The 20,174-nt window shown below is 34.9% G+C and overlaps 1 protein-coding gene across 1 annotated transcript; it reads right to left on the bottom strand.

Moving 5' to 3' along the window:
• Window positions 1–114: 114 nt before the first annotated feature.
• On the bottom strand, window positions 115–19,735 carry LOC132742811 (ubiquitin carboxyl-terminal hydrolase 4-like; the record flags this gene model as incomplete). Its single annotated transcript, XM_060731299.1, is given in 11 exon segments — window positions 115–3,118; window positions 4,839–4,927; window positions 11,850–11,956; window positions 12,405–12,554; window positions 12,875–13,061; window positions 13,676–13,909; window positions 15,335–15,486; window positions 16,289–16,417; window positions 17,307–17,473; window positions 18,018–18,101; window positions 19,511–19,735. Coding segments are annotated over 11 exon segments (1,686 nt in total), but the record flags the coding sequence as incomplete, so codon positions are not given.
• Between the last annotated feature and the right edge of the window lie 439 nt (window positions 19,736–20,174).

Genomic DNA, 20,174 nt, shown 5'->3' on the forward strand with positions numbered 1-20,174 from the left:
CGGCCGTGCAATACCATTATTTACGGAATCACAAAAATAGCCCGGATATACGATAAATTATAATATGTAATTTTTTTTAAGTACCAACTCTTTAAAAATAAATAACAATTATAATAAGAATAATAATTTTATTTGGTAGTAACATAAAGTTAACAGAAAACGTATGAAATAATTCATGTCAATCATCATTATAGCACAAAGTGTGCAAGAGAACGTGCATGAAATATTACATACTGTAAACTTTCTCACTCAGTGAGGACAAACATTCATTCATTACACAACTTCCTCTCGAACCAAAATATTTATATAGCACTTTAATGTCCTACAATAACATCAGTAAATAATATTCTAAATATGAGTTTTACTTCTTGTATCGACTTAACAATTTATATGGAAATTGTCATTGTTGTAGAAAACTCACGAGGGACTACAGAGTAACCCCTGTAGAGTGGTCTCCCCTGTTAAGCCACAACCTCTTAACAAAAGTATCCATTTTTAATTAAGACTTCCTAATTAAATTTAAACTCTCACCAACAATTACATAACATCGGTGGGGAGCTTTTGTTGTTTTTTCATTAGTTTACTCTCTCAATATTGAATTATAAAAAATATTTTGTTGGCTTAACCAAACTGCATTTCTATACACTAGAAAATAGATGGTAGTTATTTTTATATAGATTTAAACATCTTTAAATAAAATTAAATTAAAGTCTTGATTCATAAATACACATTGCCCCCCCCCCCCATCAAATATTATTTCACTTTTCTTTAGCAAAGTTCTTTACTTTGTTAACCAATGTACATTTTGTCCACATAAACTATCAACTAAAACACATGCATTCCAAACAGAAAAACAAAACATTCATGCACAATTTTCAAAACAAACAATTTTAAGTGTCTGACTAAACACATCACAAGCAATCAATGCTTTGTTCTTAGAAATAAGTTCAAGTCACTGGAATAGAAACTTTCATTAAAGTTTCACAACAAAAGCCAGTCTTTAACAGGAAGTTTTCATCTAGTTTCTGGAGCAGAGACCTACATGAAACTGTACCAGAAAAAAATAAAGACTAAAAACTATCCATTTCCCTCAGCTAATAGTACTACAACATAATTAGTTGTGTGTTTGTTTTTTTTACTAAATCAAAGAATATCATTACCCTGAAAAAATAGACAGAAGAATAAATGAAGGCAAACAGTTTTATAGAAACTTTATAAACTGTCATATTTAAAGTTTTCATCCGCCCATAACATATTTACTGTATTATTGTGCAGTATGTATCATTATAAGCAACAAAAAAATATCTACCAGCCATTATTGTATTACCTCAATGATTTATGCTTTTGTATCTAATAATGCATGTACTTAATAAAACAACATTGAAGAAATACTTAATTTCTTATTGTGGGATTTCCAAAACCTCAATATGGTAAGGCAATATTGCCAATAGGGAAAAAGTGGCATTGTAATAAAACTCTTGCCTTATCACAGCGTATCTAACATATGTCAGTTTTATCATCTTCTGTTAATGGTCACAATCAATTCATATATATCAGTTGTTTGTCAAGATGCTATGCATTATATATATAGTTAAATACAGCAATAAAGTAGTTCTAATCCCCAAGCTTGACTTATAATTATATCATACTCCAATATAAAATAATATAAAAATGATACCATTTAGTACACATAACCGTTTGATTTTTTTTCCACTGTATTAACTTATCTATATATAGAAATATTGTCTTTTTGATAAAAAAACCCCCTACAATTAATTTATTGAACAACCAAGTTCCATAAGCTAGCCAGATAGCTTCCTCACATAAAATAATCCATAGTCCTCAATGGGATTCCAACCCACAGCGAATAGTTGCAAGTGGTTCAAAGTCAACCACCTCATACACTTGGCCACAGACACAGTTTAAAGCTTCAATATCCCAAACCATTTGTGTAAGCAACGCTGTTACAGCACCAAACAGTATTTTTGATTTTTCTTTTTTGTGAGTTTTTTTTTTAATTTGCAGCTTAAGCAAAATGTTAAGAAGTAATATAATGATATTAAAGTACATTAGTAATATCTGTTTTTATCCCAGTTCTCCTTTTATAATAATAGCACATGATGTATACTGTATTTCTAAACTTTAAATCAACACAAATCATTTCGCTTAAACGATATATACAGGACAAATCTGTCCTCAACTATATGTATTACTCAGATCTAATCCTAAAGTGTAATTACTCTTACTTATCAGGAGTTTTTATTGAAAATAACTAATTGAAAAATAACTAAATAAAAAACACAATTTTTTTTTACAGAAAATCGCTCTGTTTTGTACCAAAAGGTACCTTATATTAATATAATGAAAGAGTTCACTTAAAAATTCAAAATTTACGGTAATAGAAATTAATACAGTGTAACAGAAAAAATGCCCCCCCCCCAATATCATAATTTTATACATTAATACTTGTGTTATTATAATAAATTAACAAATATGATTTTTGAATGAAGAAAGCAGGTAATCATTCCTCTGTCTAACAAATATTTGGAAAGCAAGTATCTTATGCGAGTACATTGTAATGATACACTACATTGTCCAATTAGTATCAAAGCATTCAGTAAAGTAAAACCAGAGTCACTGAGAAGAACTCAAGTTAATCAACCAAACATACACTATGCTTGACAATTTTTTCAAATCTCTATTCGGTCACCTATAAATAAAAACAAAGTTTTCTTTTCTAAAAAAACAGCCTGGTTTTTAGGATATGGCTATAACAAAACACAGTTTCTGTCTTAATACGGTTAGCAAAACAAATGTATAATCTTGGATTTATCAAATAATATAACATCTGCTAATATGTATACATCAAAATATAAAATCCAAGGGTCCCTATCACAAGACCGATAAATACAAAGTAAATAATAAATGTAAATTTGCACTCCTAGTAAATTCTGTATCAATTCACTTCCATTTTGTTTGCCTCGCCATCTCCTTTTTCCGAGTCTAAGCCGTTGATTTCAATGTCCTCAGATGTTGTGGTTGAGGAAGCTGCTGTGGTGTTCTTGATGTTCTTCCAAGTGCCACGTTTCTGATATACCAGTACATATGCAGCCTTTGACTAGAGAAATAAAATAAATTGATAAATAATGAATAATATCACTGCTTGATAAATGATGAATAATAATCAATGTCAATTTTCTGGTATATGAAATCATGAATCTTAATCGTGACATGTAATACAAGTACTTTGTAATACAAGTACTTTAACAATGATTGATAAACCACAACTTCTGCTAAAAGTTGTAGATCAGTCTAAAACGTCTTGACTAAATAACAAAATATGTGTATCAATTCTTATTTCTTGTTAGTCTAAGTATTGATTCTTATGCACTATTACTAAATGTTCGCTCCAACGTAACTTGATCTCATTCGCAGACAACCAATGATATTGTTTGTTTGATTGGGTTTTACGTTACACCGACACAGTACAGGTCATATAGCGACATTCCAGCTGTACTGGTGGAGGAAGACCTGAGTAGAACCATAACCAATGATAAACATCAGCACTACAACAAGAGGGCAATGATGGCCCTGAAGTCGCTCACCTGTATATAGGCCCCCGAAGCGGGGCCAGTTTAAACCCCAGGGCTTTTATTTGAACAAACTTGGAATTAAAACACCCATTAGAAGATGTTTCATGATGTTAAGTTTTTGCTATACACATACATGTATAAGGAAAAACAATGACCTTCTCCCCCCTCCGGCAGAGTTAATTTTAACCCAAGGGCTTTTATTTGAACTTGGTAGACACCCATAAGAAGATGTTTCATGCTAAACATCTAAGCTCTAGCTCATTGGGTTTTTTAAAAGAAGATTTTTTAAGTTTTTACTATACACATATAGTTAAAAACAATGACACCACTGGGGCGGGGCCAGTTTTGACCCAAGGGCTTTTATTTGAACAAACTTTGTAGACACTTATTAGAAGATGTTTCATGCTTAATATCTAACTTGAGGTATTTGGGTTTTCTCAAAGAGAATTTTTAAGTTTTTGCTATACACATATAAGGAAATCAATGACCCCCGGGACGGGGCCAATTTTGACCCCAGGGCTTTAATTTGAACAAACTTTGTAGACACTCACTAGAAGATGTTTCATGCTTAATATCTAAACTCTAGCTATTTGGGATTTTTTCAAAGAGGTTTTTAAAGTTTTTGCTATACACATATAAGGAAAATCAATGACCCCCCTGGTGCGGGGCCAATTTTGACCCCAGGGCTTTTATTTGAACAAACTTGGTAGACACTCACTAGAAGATGTTTCATGCTAAATATCTTAGCTCTAGCTCTTTTGGTTCTTTAAAAGAAGATTTTTTAAGTTTTTACTATATGCATATAGGGAAAATCAATGAGCCCCTGGGGCGGGGCCAATTTTGACCCCAGGGCTTTTATTTGAACAAACTTGGTAGACACTCATTAGAAGATGTGTCATGCCAAATATCTAAGCTCTAGCTCTTTGGGTTCTTTAAAAGAAGATATTTAAAGTTTTTTCTTTCGGTTGCCATGGCAACCAGAGTTCTGCATGGAATTAAATTCTTTGAACAATTTTTAAAGGTGACCACCAAAGGTACATTCCTGTGAAGTTTGGGTGAAATTGGCTTAATGGTTTATGAGGAGATGTCATTTGAAGCAAAAGTTTACGGACGGACGGACGACGGATGGACGCCGGACGAAAATTGATCACAAAAGCTCACCCTGTCACTTTGTGACAGGTGAGCTAAAAATAATGTAGACGAGGAAGAATGATTCAGACATATTGTGTTTATAATATAACATACCACAGTGGCTTCCTCAGAAGACTCGGACACACTTGAATCATCAAAATAGTACCAGGCATTTTCTACAGCATTCTTACAGTATGCAGTATCTGGAACGAAATGTCAATATACAGAATATTAATTTATTGATTTGAATTTTGTTCTTCAGCATAGGCATTATCACGTACAATATTTAACTATATCACTTCAGCTACACAATAACCTTCTTGATGTCACATGGTGACCTACTATACAGTCTAACTTGTAAATGCGACCTCGTATATTAAGCGACTTTTGTCTTAAGTGACCACTTTAAATTGCCCCCTGATCATTTTCTCTCTATATCTTTAATGTATTAAGCGACTTTTGCTCAACGCAACCAGCGACCGCTAATTAGTCAGCTAATTGAGATCAATCTGTTCATCAAACGACCACTTTTACCAGTCAAGTAATTGTGTTTTTAGAGAACACCGCCTCGTAATGTCACAAGTGTCAACAATCAAAACACAACATATCAATGTGTGAAAAACTTTCCCAAACCGTATTAGCGTATGCAAATGAAGTTAAGTATATGCGTGATGTGTATTATCCAATAATATCGAATAAACAATGCAACGCTCCGCCCCTACTGAGATGGTGTATACGCTTCGCTTGTTGACATTGAGACTGCATTGAATTGACCTTGAACTTGATCAGCAATTAAATTAATCGTAACAATTAGATGTGGTTTGTTTATTTCAAAAGAGAAAATGCACAACAGAAAACATCATCACTAATAGGGTTTTCGTGTTGGAGACAAGGAAAAACAACGGAGAAGTTAAAAAATTCTGAAAAAAATGTCAAACATGTACATAATGGATCAGAACTGTTTGGTTAATAAATATCAGAAAGTTATTTTTTACAGAAGCATCCATTTAGATTATCGGAGCATACTTATTGTTCAACATTTATATAAATTAAGTTGAAAAACATTCCCACCGCAAAAGAAAAATGTCATAATGTGATAAATTTTGTTTTGACTTTTATATCATGCTTTGTCTTAAGAGACCGATTCATTAAGTGACCGTTTTGGGTGTTTCCCTTGCTCGGTCGCTTAATACACGTTTGACTGTACTCGGCAAGTTAAAGTTCTAAATAATAATTAATTATAGTATAGATGCCATAATTGTCAATTCAACAGCTTTTTCATAGTTTGTCCTGGTTAATTATGATAAGGAAGTTAGTCAGCATAATGCAACTGTTACTGGGTTAGTAACTGACCCGATATGAGATATAAGGTTCTGTGGGAAACCATATTGGAACCAGACCAAAGATTTTCAAACTTTATATCCCATATTGGGTCAGTTACTAACACTGTAACAGTTATATCACGCTGACAACCTTCATTATCATACCTTAAACTGTACGCCAGTATAATGGATGTAGATCAACACACAAGAGTATAATCAAATACGTGATTTAATATGAACAAATGGTGTAAGACAGATAAAGGGAGAGAAATACATCATTTAGTCCGAAACAGGCAAAGTTCCGAATGTATGTAAATACACAGTCTGGCGCTACCACTTTCCTTTTCCTCCAAAATGTAAAACCATCATAGGGTAGACTGCCCTCCGGTTTTAAGGGGATTATTATGCCCCAGCACTTAAGTGAATCTAGGTTTGAATAATACTACAACAGTCACAGGGGTTTTTGGGGATCATTATGCCCCAAAATGTGCAAATCACTCTAGTACAGAACATAGTCATTTAACTTCTTAGGTAGGCACCGCTTTCGAGCCGGGTGGCTAGATACATTGGACTCCGCAAAATGTGGAACATCAGTATTAGTTTCCGAATCAGAGCCATTGTCAATATTTCCCTCCTGAGAATCATACGTAACCAATTCAGGATCATAGTCATTTGAACTGATAATAGGTTTCGGAGGTGGAATCGATATTTCCAATGGGATATCTGGTGTGGCGGGTGGAACGTGAAGCATCTCTTGCTTATTCCTTTCGCTCTCTTCGTCAGAGTCGAACTCAATCGGGGATTCTTTCGTAGAAGCTTTGAAATGTGTCGTTACTTTGAAGCAATCGGAACACTTAACACGATAGGAATTGTTCCTGAGCTGGTTACCTATAAATTTACGAATGTTACACCATGGAAATTCCAATGTCACTACAATGTATCTTTCTCGAGCATTTGTTTTGTTGAGGTCTTTTCGGAGATAAACAGTATCGCCTACTTTTAAATCAGGAGTAACCGGGGTTTGATTTGAAGGGCATTTTGCTTTTTCACTTTGTACATGATTTGTCGATCTTTGAATTTGTTGAGATGATATTAATTTTTGATCTTCTACAGGAATTTGTCTATTTGAGACCTGATCTCTTTGCATCCACATTTCTCTGGAAGATAAGCCTCGTTTGCGAATGCGCGTGTTAAGACGGGCGGTTACTATCGCGAGATTCATGGGAGTTAGTATTTGATGACGTGACGAGTTTGCTCTAAGAATTTCACCCTCCAATTCCTGTATAGCCTTTTCAACGACCGGGTTTTTGTTGAGGTTTTTGGCACGTCCTAACTCTATTGATATATGGTGTCGTGTTAACAACTGGTCATCTACCAATGCTTTGAAACCTGGAGCTGGATCGGTTCTAATCACAGCGTACGGACCATCCAGCGGGTGAACCTCTGCCAATAATTGTATGATAGCATCCCGTAAGTCATGATGACGCTCACTTTCTAGCAACTTTGTGAATGTAAACGAGGTAACACATTCTCGAACTACTAAAACGAGTTGACGTTCCCGCTTCATTACATCGGCAGCAAAAGCCAATCCAACAGTTTCCGGTGGATCTTCGGAGCTTTGCTCATCCCGCATTTTTGGTGCCTTTGCCAGGGATGCACACTGATGGCAACCTTTAGTGACCATGTCTAATGATTTGTCCATATCCAAAGCATAAAAGTACCTCTGTACGACGGATTTTAATTGGCTGACGGAAGGGTGTCCCAACTTTATATGTATAGAGGTCAAAAGTCCGTCGAGAACTTGTCGGGGAACCACAATACATTCCTGACTTGGCATAAACGGCTGGTTCCTTTTAACAATAATGAGTCCATCTCGAGAGAGTGAGGCTATGTTTAAGTATCGCTTTATATCTTTTACATTTGTAAGCTTCTTTGAAGGTCTTGTGCCTTAGCGAAGATGCGCAACAGTACGGCGGAGATCAGCACACTCTGATTGAATAGATAACCAAGCCGATTTACTTGTAAATGGACATTTTACGGTTCCATTAAGAACATCCTCAGTAGTAATATGACGCACAACAGATTCTTCTTGCTGACTTATAAACAAACAAATTTGACAGTTTTGATTCGAACATTCGGGTGCGTTTCGGCTACCGAAATCTGATGGTAAGATTGCTGCTCCAGAAACATGGCGAATTGAAACTTGAAAGCGACTTGCGGTAGATAGAAATGTAGACACACGTGGACTTGATGAAAACTCCCCTCTGCAAAGCTTTTCAAAGGCTTGAACGCATGGCTTACTGTCGGTAAGTATGCATGTAGATGTGGACGATTGGATAATGAAGGGACTGAAGTGCTTTATTGAGACAGCGATTGATAAGGCCTCAATTTCACATGGTAACCAACGATTCTGGTTCTGACGCAATTTTGCGCTAAAGAAACCAGCTACATGAAGCTTATCCTTCCTATTGATGTAAAGAGTAGCCCCGAGACCTCTGCTTTTCGAAGCACCATCCGTTACAATCCATAGTTGATCAGACGGACGGGGAAGTGTTATTGAGCGATTGGAAGATAAGGCCATTTGAGCAGTAGAAAACGCACGTACTAGGTCGTCAGTCCAAACAATAGAGTCTTTTGATTCACCTCCAGCTATGACTTCTTCTAAAGGAGAAGTATTTCTGATGTGTTTTTAATGACCCGAGAAAGCACTTTGTATGCGCCTATGAATGAGCGCATAGCAGTGACAGTTTTAGGCGGTTGGCATGTAGAAAGCGTTGAAATACGATGAGGACTTGCACGGATACTCCCCTGTTCCCATATCCAGCCGAGAATTGATGCTTGTTTAGGTGCGATAATAGTCTTAGTAGCTGATAAATTGAGGCTGCATGAATGAAGCGCTTCCAATACACGTTCGAAATTTGTGAGCAACTCCTCTGGTGTATTTCGCCACAATACAGATCATCTGCGATTTTAGCAACAGTACCATCTTGAACTAGGTGTCCTAACATTTACACGTGAGTTCTTCAAGAGCTGTCTCAGAACCAGGCATTCCCATTGCTGAACGTACATAAGCTCTTACGCCACGGAACGGAGTTGATACACCACAGTACTTCATGGAGTCTTTTGACAGTGGAATTTGGTAAAAGGATTTAGTCAAGTCAGTATTAATTATATACTTCCAATGCACAATTTGCCTGAGAGTTGAATCGACATCAGGCATCAATGACGGTTGAGGTTTGATATATCTACCAACATCTGCAAAGGCTGTGACTAGTCGAAAAGTACCATTCGGTTTCTTTAAAAGAAAGGACGGATTCAAATACTCGACTGTGATTCCCAACTCCTCGGGGCGTTTGAAGACACCGATACGTTCCAGTTCGTCAAATTTGTCCTGGAGAGTAGATAACTGAGATTTTGCATATTGTGGTAATCGTCCTTTTCGCTGAGGAGGCTGCACGGGACCCATATTTACCTTCGCTTCCAATGGACCTAATGCACCATTATAACCTTTAAAGTTTGGATTGAAGACGTCATCATACTTTAAAAGTAGCTATTTAAACTGATCTCTCATATTTGTTGACAATAAGTCATCTGGGTCGACACGGACTTGACCGGAATGTGTTGACTTTTTCATGTTTGCATTTGCTGAGTTAGGTAGAGCTTTTGATTCAGATTCATTCCCCACAGGACAGTAAGTAGCGTGTACGTGACAAAAATGTTCATTTTTTTTAAGAAGCATTGGTTCGTTTGATAAATTCGGTATCCGCAAATTTCCACCAACGCTTGAAACCAAAAATGGCTGCGGCCAAGAGTTGTTGTCCGAGTCCCTGGTATGAGGCTCAACCGAAAAGATGTTGTCTGTGGAGCGCATGTCAGACGGTAACATAACATCAATAAAGTCTCCGGGCCACAGCGTAATTGAGGTTGAAGGAGCACGTGCGACGTGAGCACGACGAATAGCGTGATTTGGGGCTGAAGTGCTTGGCGAGCCGTAGTAGTATATGTGGTCAGTTCCAATAGACACCTCACGACGAGCTGGTCGTGTGGAAACGTCATTTACCCCCATGAATGGAATACCGGCCAAAACATCTGTATCTAAATGTTCGACAACTAACCCTTCAAAATACAGGTTATGATCATCGCGTGAAAATGTTATCCTAGTTTCCGCTACAATGTTTAAAGGAGAGGAACCATCGGCTTGGTGAGCAGATTGGGAGCTAGCGGTGATTTTTGCGTTCAATTGTGCTGCAGTTGATGCACGAATCATATTACGGGTGGCGCCACTGTCAACAGTTAAACGAATCGGAATATGGCCACAGTAAGTGTCAAGATAAGGAGACTGTCGAACTTGAACACGGTTAGTAGATACCGACACTTGTCGAAACTCTTCATCGGGATCGTGTAACTCAGAATCATCAAGAGGAATATCATCAATACATGTAGCGCGGGCCCTTGCCAAAAACTGTCGGTCTTGTTGCGGCAAATAAGTACACTTACTAAGGAAGTGGCGATCAGGACGTCCTGCGGCTTTGCAAAGCGGACACGACTTTTGGTTGGGTTTAGACCAAGATGGACTTGACTGCGGCTTTTGTTGTGGAAATTTTCTGACAGTTGTTCTCATGGTTTTGGCATCCTCTGCTGAACGCAACTCTTCTAAAAGTGAGTCCAGTGCTTGCGAAATTTCAGGTTTTATAGAGGCTAATGTTCTTGCTCGTAACTCAGTACCGTATCTCTGTTTGACAAGTTTAGGTAGGTCAGGGTTTATCAGTCTCAGCCATGTTAAGACAACTAGATTTTAAAGCGTTGGAGAGAGCTCCTCATCTTCGGTTATCGGTTCGTCATGGTGTTTGATGCCCATATCCTGATGTAACAAGCTATCTTCGATAAATGAGGTGAGTCGTTGGAACAAATCTTCGGGTCTCTCTGTAGGATCACATCGGATAGAATCAAAGTCAATAAAATGGCCACCAGTAATTTGGAAACCATAGTGGAGGCGGATTGTTTGCCAAATATCATCAAGGGAGGTAGAGTTTTTAACAATAGTGTTTCTGGATATTAATTATAATATTATATAATGTTGACCTTTTGCTCACGGGTTTTCCTGACAGCTTCGGCTACATCCTCACCGTCGTTCACAAAGCCTCTGTGGGGTGCAGTTTTGGTCTTTTTCTGCCATTTAAGCCCAGCCACGAGAAACGGAGCAAAGTTCTTGTCTAAAGAACGGCTGTAGATTAAGTTCTGTCTCCAGTTTTCAAATGAGTTTACAGTTTTATGTTTGGTAAGGCACCATTGTTTTGGCGCGCGGGTAGAATTTGCCATTGTCATTGTTTTTGTTTAATACACTTGCCTTCACGGTAATAATTATATTACGAGATGACGTACACAGGTCTTTATCGAGCGTGGGACGTAAATTCGCTGCCACCACGCCACCACACCACACACAAGAGTATAATCAAATACGTGATTTAATATGAACAAATGGCGTAAGACAGATAAAGGGAGAGAAATACATCATTTAGTCCGAAACAGGCAAAGTTCCGAATGTATGTAAATACACAGTCTGACACAGTCTGGCGGTAAGTATTGAGTTAACAGGGTTACACCTCTTCAAACTGAGCAATACTTTTCTCTAGTTTCCTGACCTATATTTAACTTGTAAGCAATATGATATTACAGATAGTTACTTAATGAACATATTCATACCCCTGAAAATCAACAAGAGACAACCCCTATTTCAAAACAAGGCAAGTTCATAGCACTAAATGTAGGGGTTAACTTTATAAAAAGGTAAATAGATACTTACAATGGCCGCCTCCTAGACCACCATAATGGTTGGACACTCCAATAAGGTCATACACATACTCTGATTTATCTGCTGGAGATATAACAAACTTGCCAAGGTCAATGCCCCTGAAATATTTAAAATAACGTTTATTTCAGATACAAATATTTTAATACACAGTTGATTTGATTATGTACACAGCAATTTGTGCTTACATTGGTTTTCATTAGCCTGCCAGGTTTTCTATTCTACCTGCACTCTCTCCATCAGGGTCTTTCAAATAGAATCTTTCTATTTGAATGACCCTGTCTCCATATAAATTAATATGAAAAATATGATAAAGTCCTAAAGAAAGCTAACTGTGGACAAAAGCTTTGATATTCCAGGAAAGTAAATAACTTTAATTTACATTTAGGTTAACCATCACTTAAATTTATATTTTATTTCATGTCTCAACCATTTCATTTGAGTTTGCTATTCAGTATCGCTGACTGAAAAAAAAACAACAACAATTAAACAGAAACTATGTTTAATATTTATAGATTTATTATATAGAATAATAAACAGATAACATACTTTGCTGGAAACTCGACAAGGGCATCAATTTTATCCCTCCAGTAACGGTTGTAGGAGAATCTCTTCAGGTGTATGATCAGTGTATCTGGTAACGACCACAGATCAATCTTCTTCGTTGCCTGCTGATGTTTCTCACATTTTGGAAAGTTCCTTAAAAACAACAAAACTATTTATTCTTACTTTGAATATTGACATGCAATAGTCGTTTCCCCATCCCTCTATGGATATGACCGATTTCTTCCTGGCTGGAAATTTTCTCAAGCCTCATTATCTTCAAAAATGTACAACATTTTCCATGATTTCAATAAAAGGTTTTCAGGTTGGGAGGCTACTTTTCTTTTTTTTCTACATGAAGGAATGAATAAAGATATTTACAAAAGAAATTTTATATTTGAGAGCTTTTTCAAGGGCAGCATATCTAATTCATTCCCAGCCTTGTTAATATCAAGGACAACAAAACTTCAACTCACCAAGGATCATTCTCTCCCAGTTTCTCCTTGGATGTGAACAGTTCTAGACAATCATTGAGTTGAATGACTACTTTTTTCTGAGGTTTACTTTCCATTGTGTCGTGCATTTCAAACGACTCTGCTTCACTATCACAGTAAAAATGTTCTTTAGCTAGATTGCTCCAGTCCACTGATATGTACATATGACCTGTAAACAAATTTATGGACATCTTTTAAACATTATCTTACACCATTAATAATATCATCTTAAGTATGCAAAACTTACCAATTTAAATTTATTTAAAAAGGAATCAATAAATGTTGGTATTTTTTTCTTTTCTTGTCAGATTTTACATTTAAGTCACACAGTGTAAGCAATATGGCTACATTCAAGCTTTGCTTTGCTGGTGTAGAATGTCCTAAGCTGTCCCTTCCTGAAATTATTTCAGGAACAAGTGGACTGGTCAGCTTAGACACATGAAAGAATTTAAAGTATCCTGGCTGGATTCATATCCACTAATGTAAAATGTAAATAATTGGAAATATCAGCTGAAAATGTTCTGCTTTTGCCACCAGTATAGAGCCAGGCAAGCATGCACATCTGTGCACAACCAATATACTGGTGGCTGCTCAATTTTTGTATTTTGAATCAACTTAATGAAATCCCTTAAATTTGAATAGACTATTCCAAATTCAAAGCTGGACTAATCCATTACACAAATTCAGCAGGTTTATGTACTCTAAAACTTTTATGAATCTAGTACAGTAGAAATTGCATGTCGATCTACATCAAGAAACAGGTTACTTTATAAACACACTTACTACTCAGTTTCAGAGGGTTGTCATCATCTTTGAATTTATTATCCATTTCCGCTGTGCCATAAGAATTCACTACTGAGAATTTAAAAAGTTTTCTAGGTTTTTCTATTTCTTTATCACTATCTGTTTGACCATTTATATCTGAAAATTTGTTATTTTCGTTGTCCGAGGAATTCTCACTATTAGTACTGTCACCGTTACTAACTTCCATTCCAGAATCATCACCTGTATCCCGAACTGTAACATCAAAAACATAAATCATTTTAAACTATGTATTTTCAAACAATGAAATATTATCATTTATTATATACTTTTTAGTTTTAAATGAAATATTGAGAAATATTGATGAAATAAAATGCCTATTTTCATTTTTTCCTTATTTTCATCGTAACAATTAATATTTCACAGCAGTGAAACATATTATTCATATTTTTATTGGTGTCTTGTTGGACTTCTTTCTCATGAATTTAGCCAAAATACAAATTAAAATGTCAAAAAAGAGAAAAATGTATATTATTTCATAATATTAAACAAAAAATTCAAGTCTTTTTCTATAAATACAGGATTTATTTTCATCTTGTGATACAAAATTTATCCTCATATCATATTTCAATGTATGTGACTACATTGTTATGTGCCTGTAGTTTTGAATTGAAGTTCCTTGTAGCAATAATTTTTTTGTCAATGAATTAAAATTTTATGTTAGAAAACATGTTTTAAAACCAATCATAATCCCACATTTAAAGATGCACACATCCAGATTAACCCGAATAAATAAAAAAAAAATCCAGCTTGAGAAAAAAAGTACCAAAATTTCAAGAAAAATTAAAAAGGATGCAAGATAAAAATTATAATTTCCATGTTAGGGGGGACGATTTATAGTCAATTTTGCAGTATTTTTAACCATATTTCTACGTTACTTACACACTTCACAATATTTTACTTTTTAATACATTTCCAAATTTTCATGAAAACATGCACATGATTTTAACTACATTATCAGGTATATGACACCATACTGCCATAACCTCGTGAAGGACTGCAAAAGTGTAATTGATCAAATATATCTAACAGCACGTCCAAAGATTTTCTTTTGAAGTTCATGACATTTTCTTTCTAATTTCATCACCAAAATCAATTGAAGAATACAATCAATAATTCAAACCAGCCAATGATTTCTATAGATATTACTTATTACACGTTACAATTTGCAGAAAAAAAAGCTCTCATTTTCTTAATATTATAACAGGAAAGAAATAGGATGACAGACAAAAGTTATTTGTAGGACAAACTGACTATTCTCAGTTCAAAAAGGGTCATAATACTGTTAAAATCCACGTAAGAGTTATGGGCCTTGGAAAATGACCTCCTATTATGCTCTCAAATAAGTGTGTGAAGTTTCAACCCATTCCCTTTGTTAGTTTTCTAGAAACCAACTTGCCTTCAAAAACTTGGCGAAAGCGTAACGCCGACTCCTGGGTGAGTACAACAGCTCTCCCTATTCTTTGAATAGTCAAGCTAAAAACATCTACCATTTTTCAATTCAAATACCTGGATCATCTTTAGTTTTATATTTTTTATACTCCTTACATATTTTCCTGAAGTTTGATATTTTGAACATTCAGTCACACTTATGAAGGAGTGCAGCTTAAATATCAGTACCTCCGTTACAAACGACAGAATCTCCCTGTCCATTCATGTTTGTTGCGTTACTTTCCTCCTCTTCTTGAGTGGTGGAGACAATCTCCACATCCTCGTCCTGTGTCTCCATCACCCACCATTTCTCATTGTCAGCTGGCACAGTTACAAAACGTCTGAAATCACAAAATTATTCATCCGTATCTTCAGTGGATATTTCATATGTCATATCATAAATATTCATGCTTTAATACTGTCATATGATCTCATAACATCTCCTACATTGTCTGTCTATCTAATTATAACGGTTTGTTAGTTACGAACATCTACATCCTATTCAACAACAGAACACAAAATTTATCATATTTGCTTTTTTGTAAACTTTGCTGCAGAACCTGAATAGAATTAAAAATGTTTTAATATAAATATTTTAACATAGGTCAAATGGCTTATACTAACTACTGAGGTTTATAATGTTGCATTGCTCAATTAAAATATTTCCAGTCTAATCACAATGCCATGGGCATTAATGACTTGCCCATTTACACAAATATACAGCCCGATAAATGAAATGGTTTCTTAGTGGTTGAGGTGTTTGCCTCTCAATCCAGGGATAATGGTTTTGGGTTCTATTTGGTTCAAAAACATGTTTTCTCATATAATACCATTTCTAGTAAATTCAGGAAGCCAACTTGCTAGTGGATCAAATAGGCTAGGAGCTTTCTACAAAATCCAGCACATACATCTATATACAGAAAAATCACATGAAAAATCGGCACACCAAAGCCTGAACTTGAACCAAGGGTCTGGAATGTATGTCCAGTATGTTAAATATGTTTAAACTAATATAGAGCCAGGTTTGCCTGCATTTTGACCAGGTTCTTTATTTAACGGTTGCTATGGACAGTACCAAATTCAAAGGTGAGAAAGTCCATTACATAAATACAGTGTGATTAAGGTAAATAATGTAAAACTTACGAGATCCGTTGAAGTACTAACTCATACAGCTGTTTATAGGTACATTTTTGTCTTGGTACTGGTAATAACAACGGTTGACCAAATAACTGGTAGGTTCCTATATATGACTGGCTGTATGTTGCCTTTCCCCTGCAATAAATCAATATCTTGAAGGTTAAATCAAGACCTCATATTACATAATTACTTTTCATCAAATCCACTCTCACTTGTTTTACAAACAGCACCCAAAAACTTTCTTCTTTTCTCATAAAAACTTAGGTTCAATGACCAATATGTTGAAAACCCAACGTCAAACATTTATGTGAAAACAGTAAATAAAGAGAATTAGCTGACTTCTATATATGCAGACTGATTTCCCATTAATTTCGGCATAACAAAAAGTGAATAATGGAAAGTCAAAATAAACTTTTAAAATAAATTTTAAGTAATACTAAACATTTTTTTTATTTTCATTTGAGGAATAGCCACAAATATGACTATGCCATAAGTAGAACCAGACTAGCCTGCACATCTCTTCTAGCAATGCAAACAGTGTTTTCTCTATAAATTTATCAGTAGCCATTATAAAATTGACAAAAGACAGTGATTATTGGTATAACACTACCCAAGAGATATAAAAAGCATTTTCAAAATCATCATGGGTTGTAGACTTGTAGCCATCAGTAAATTCAGCACTAGCTGGCAATTTTTCTGGCCTCTGGCTTACTGAGAGCACTGTTACCCAACACTATAAATTAAATGCTCAAAATCATATTTTGATACTGAAATCACTTTAAACATTTGACTGGCAATGTAAAATACACTACCCGACAGGCCCATCATGGTTATACAGTTGCGTAAGGATTACAATAAGGTATAAAAATCATGGATTTTTTTTTACTAATTTTATAGTCATGCATTATTTTCAGTCATGCATTTTTTCCCAATTTTTAAAAAAACATCGCTGAAATTCCCAATTCCATGGGTATAGATCATGTTCCCAAAGACCTGGGGGGGGGGGGGAAACCTGAAAGTATACCTCTCTTGCCTCATGTAGATAGGTAATACAACTAGATCATGGTCATCGTGAGAGTTGACAGGAACCTGGTAAATAAAGATATCATCTTTATCCATAATCTGACTGATGGCCTCGGACATAGCAAACACTTTGTGAAATCTATGGTTATATACATCTGTCACCACCATCTGCAAACAAAAAAAACCAACAGCATTTACTACTTTTCTTGAATATTTTGTTAATCTGGTATGGCAACTGTATTGAATGTTCATTTGAAAAAGAGTCTGAATTATTTTATCATTACATTACAGGCATGTTAAAACATTGCCTATCTTGAATTTTTTTATTAAAAAGATTGCATTTTATGAACATTTCAAATTCGTAATAGAAAATGCAAATGCAAAAAAAATTCCACCTGTAATGTTATTTCGAACATACATCCTCTGACTCACAAAGAAATAATAATGCATCTGACCATTGTGCCAAAAAATCATTAATCCGACATTGGCTGCAAGTACAAACCAAACTATATGGCTTTGAGGGTCAATGTTTATAGCAGTAATGATGCTCTGCCAAATTTAAAGCAAAGTAAGATAATTATGCAAAAGAAATTCAACATGGTAACAAATATGCACCAAAAATCAAATTTCTGTTTAAACATAAATACATATTATTTCTCAGATGTTAAAGTTTCAGATAATACCTTAACAAGGTACATATGTAACAACTTACAAAGTTTTTGTCGACTGCCACATACTGTGATAGGACATCGCAGATATCTGCTACACACCCCATCTTTGGTACTGTTAACTTGAACTGGAAATTGTCAAATCAATAACTATTTACTGAAAATGTTCCTCAAAATATACAACTAAAAGACTTAAATATAAAGTCTATGTCTCAAAACAAATTATTGAAACATATTGGCTTTTTAAATAAGAATTTCATATATCAAACTGTTGGATTCAGAAAAAAAATTTTCATTTTTTTTTCTTTGATAAAATCTCTTAAATCCAGGTTTGTATTTCGTGCAAATGATTCCAGAGAATTATTTACAATAATATGGTTTTATTTGTTCATATTCATTATACACAAATGTGAATTTTGGAAACTTGTTTCAATTCAATACATTTATCTTATATTATTACCCCTCACTTTTTTCGTAATGTTAATTTCCCATAGGCCTCTGGGAGTTATTCTTACTGTTAATGCAAGTGTACCACGTGATTAAGAATTTTGTACTGTTACATAGGTAACAGTTTATTTTTTAACAGTATAAAATCTGGTCACATGGTCTATTTTCTAAATAAAATGAAATAAAATGGCCGCCATTTTTCTCTAGATTCGTTCTTATTTTCGACGATAGGGCATCGCCGAAGTAACTATTACTCTCATAAAATTTAGTTCTTTGCACCCTCGAGTTCCTTTCGCGTAAAAAATATCCTTTTGTTGAATAGTCAAAAGGGAACATCTGTTTTCAACGGAAGTAATAGTAATGTGAACAATTTTGTGTCAAACTGGAACATGCAGACGATTAAAGCATGCAACAAAGGATTATTTAACATTTTTAACCAGTGAAACGTTACAGATAGAGTTGGTGGACAGACATCTGTAGGATGTCATCGTTATTTTCTAAATGCACTGTGTCAAAAACCATGCGAAGAATATTCTGGATGCAGAAGGATCAGATTTCACAGATCATAACCTTATAAATGGGTTAGTGTTTTGTTTTCTAAATAAAACACAACTTATTTATTTTATGTTTATGACTGGTAGATATCATCACTTGCCTAAAGAATAAAAGAAGAACAGCTTCTCAAGTAGGCCTACAGTACACTTAAAACTTGCAAGGTAAGGACAGTTTAGTTATTGCTTCTCTTGGTTTATTTTTGTTACAGTTAGATTTAGTTGACAAATTCAGATCATCACAGTATTTGTTCGGGGTAATAAAATAAATAACACATGGGTTTGTGGGTAACAGTAAAAATATCATCCCTTGTATAAATACTGTAACAGTATTTTCTTCGGGATGATATTTTTACTGTTACCCACAAACCCATGTGTTATTTATATACTAACATATAATCTTATTACTTCCAGAACGCTTTAATGCAATTTTCAAAACCGATCTATCTAATCTTTTATCATATATCACATTTCTGTTTATTTTCCTCGACTTAAATCTTGCAAACTTATCAAACAAAAAAAGTTAATTCTGACATTACCTGCATTGGTTTTTTGGCAGGATCTAGAGGTACCCAGAACACTTCTAACTGACGTTCTTTTTTCACTGGGACCGACAATGACAGGTAACAGAACGGGTCAAACGTGACGGAGATTTTGTCACATTCTGGACATATGACCGTATATTTGAGAAGCCCGTGAAATATGTCTGTGATGATGGAGTCATTCCTCAACTTATAACTGTCCCAGGCCTCCTTAGCAACCACCTTGAAATAAATACATGCAAAATTTTTCTTTTATATAAATTAAAGTCACATACTGTCCATCCAAGTGTAATGTAGTGCACAGTAGAAGGAAAAAATAACTTTACGTTCTGCATTATTGTGTTCAATTTGATATTTCATTATGCAAAGATAATCTATAATCCATGTGACACAAAGACATTTCTATAAATATCTTTAAGAATGTCTTGGTAACATTCAATTTTTAAAAAGAGTAGGACAGTCTTTTTATAATTTAGGTAGTTTTTAAATATTATCCAAATCATTTTTAGTCTATCACCATCATCACTTTAAGGTTCTTGTTCAAAATCGTTCTTATGGAGTTGTGTATACATTATAATGTTCAAAATCGGACCAATCTTTACATCAAGCTGATTGATGTAGTCCATCTAAATTATCCAAGAAAATCTCTTTTTAATTTCAT

The sequence above is a fragment of the Ruditapes philippinarum genome, unplaced genomic scaffold (assembly GCF_026571515.1).
Source record: "Ruditapes philippinarum isolate M1 unplaced genomic scaffold, ASM2657151v2 ctg9249_1_1_1_1, whole genome shotgun sequence".
In the NCBI taxonomy this organism is placed as follows: Eukaryota; Metazoa; Mollusca; class Bivalvia; order Venerida; family Veneridae; genus Ruditapes; species Ruditapes philippinarum.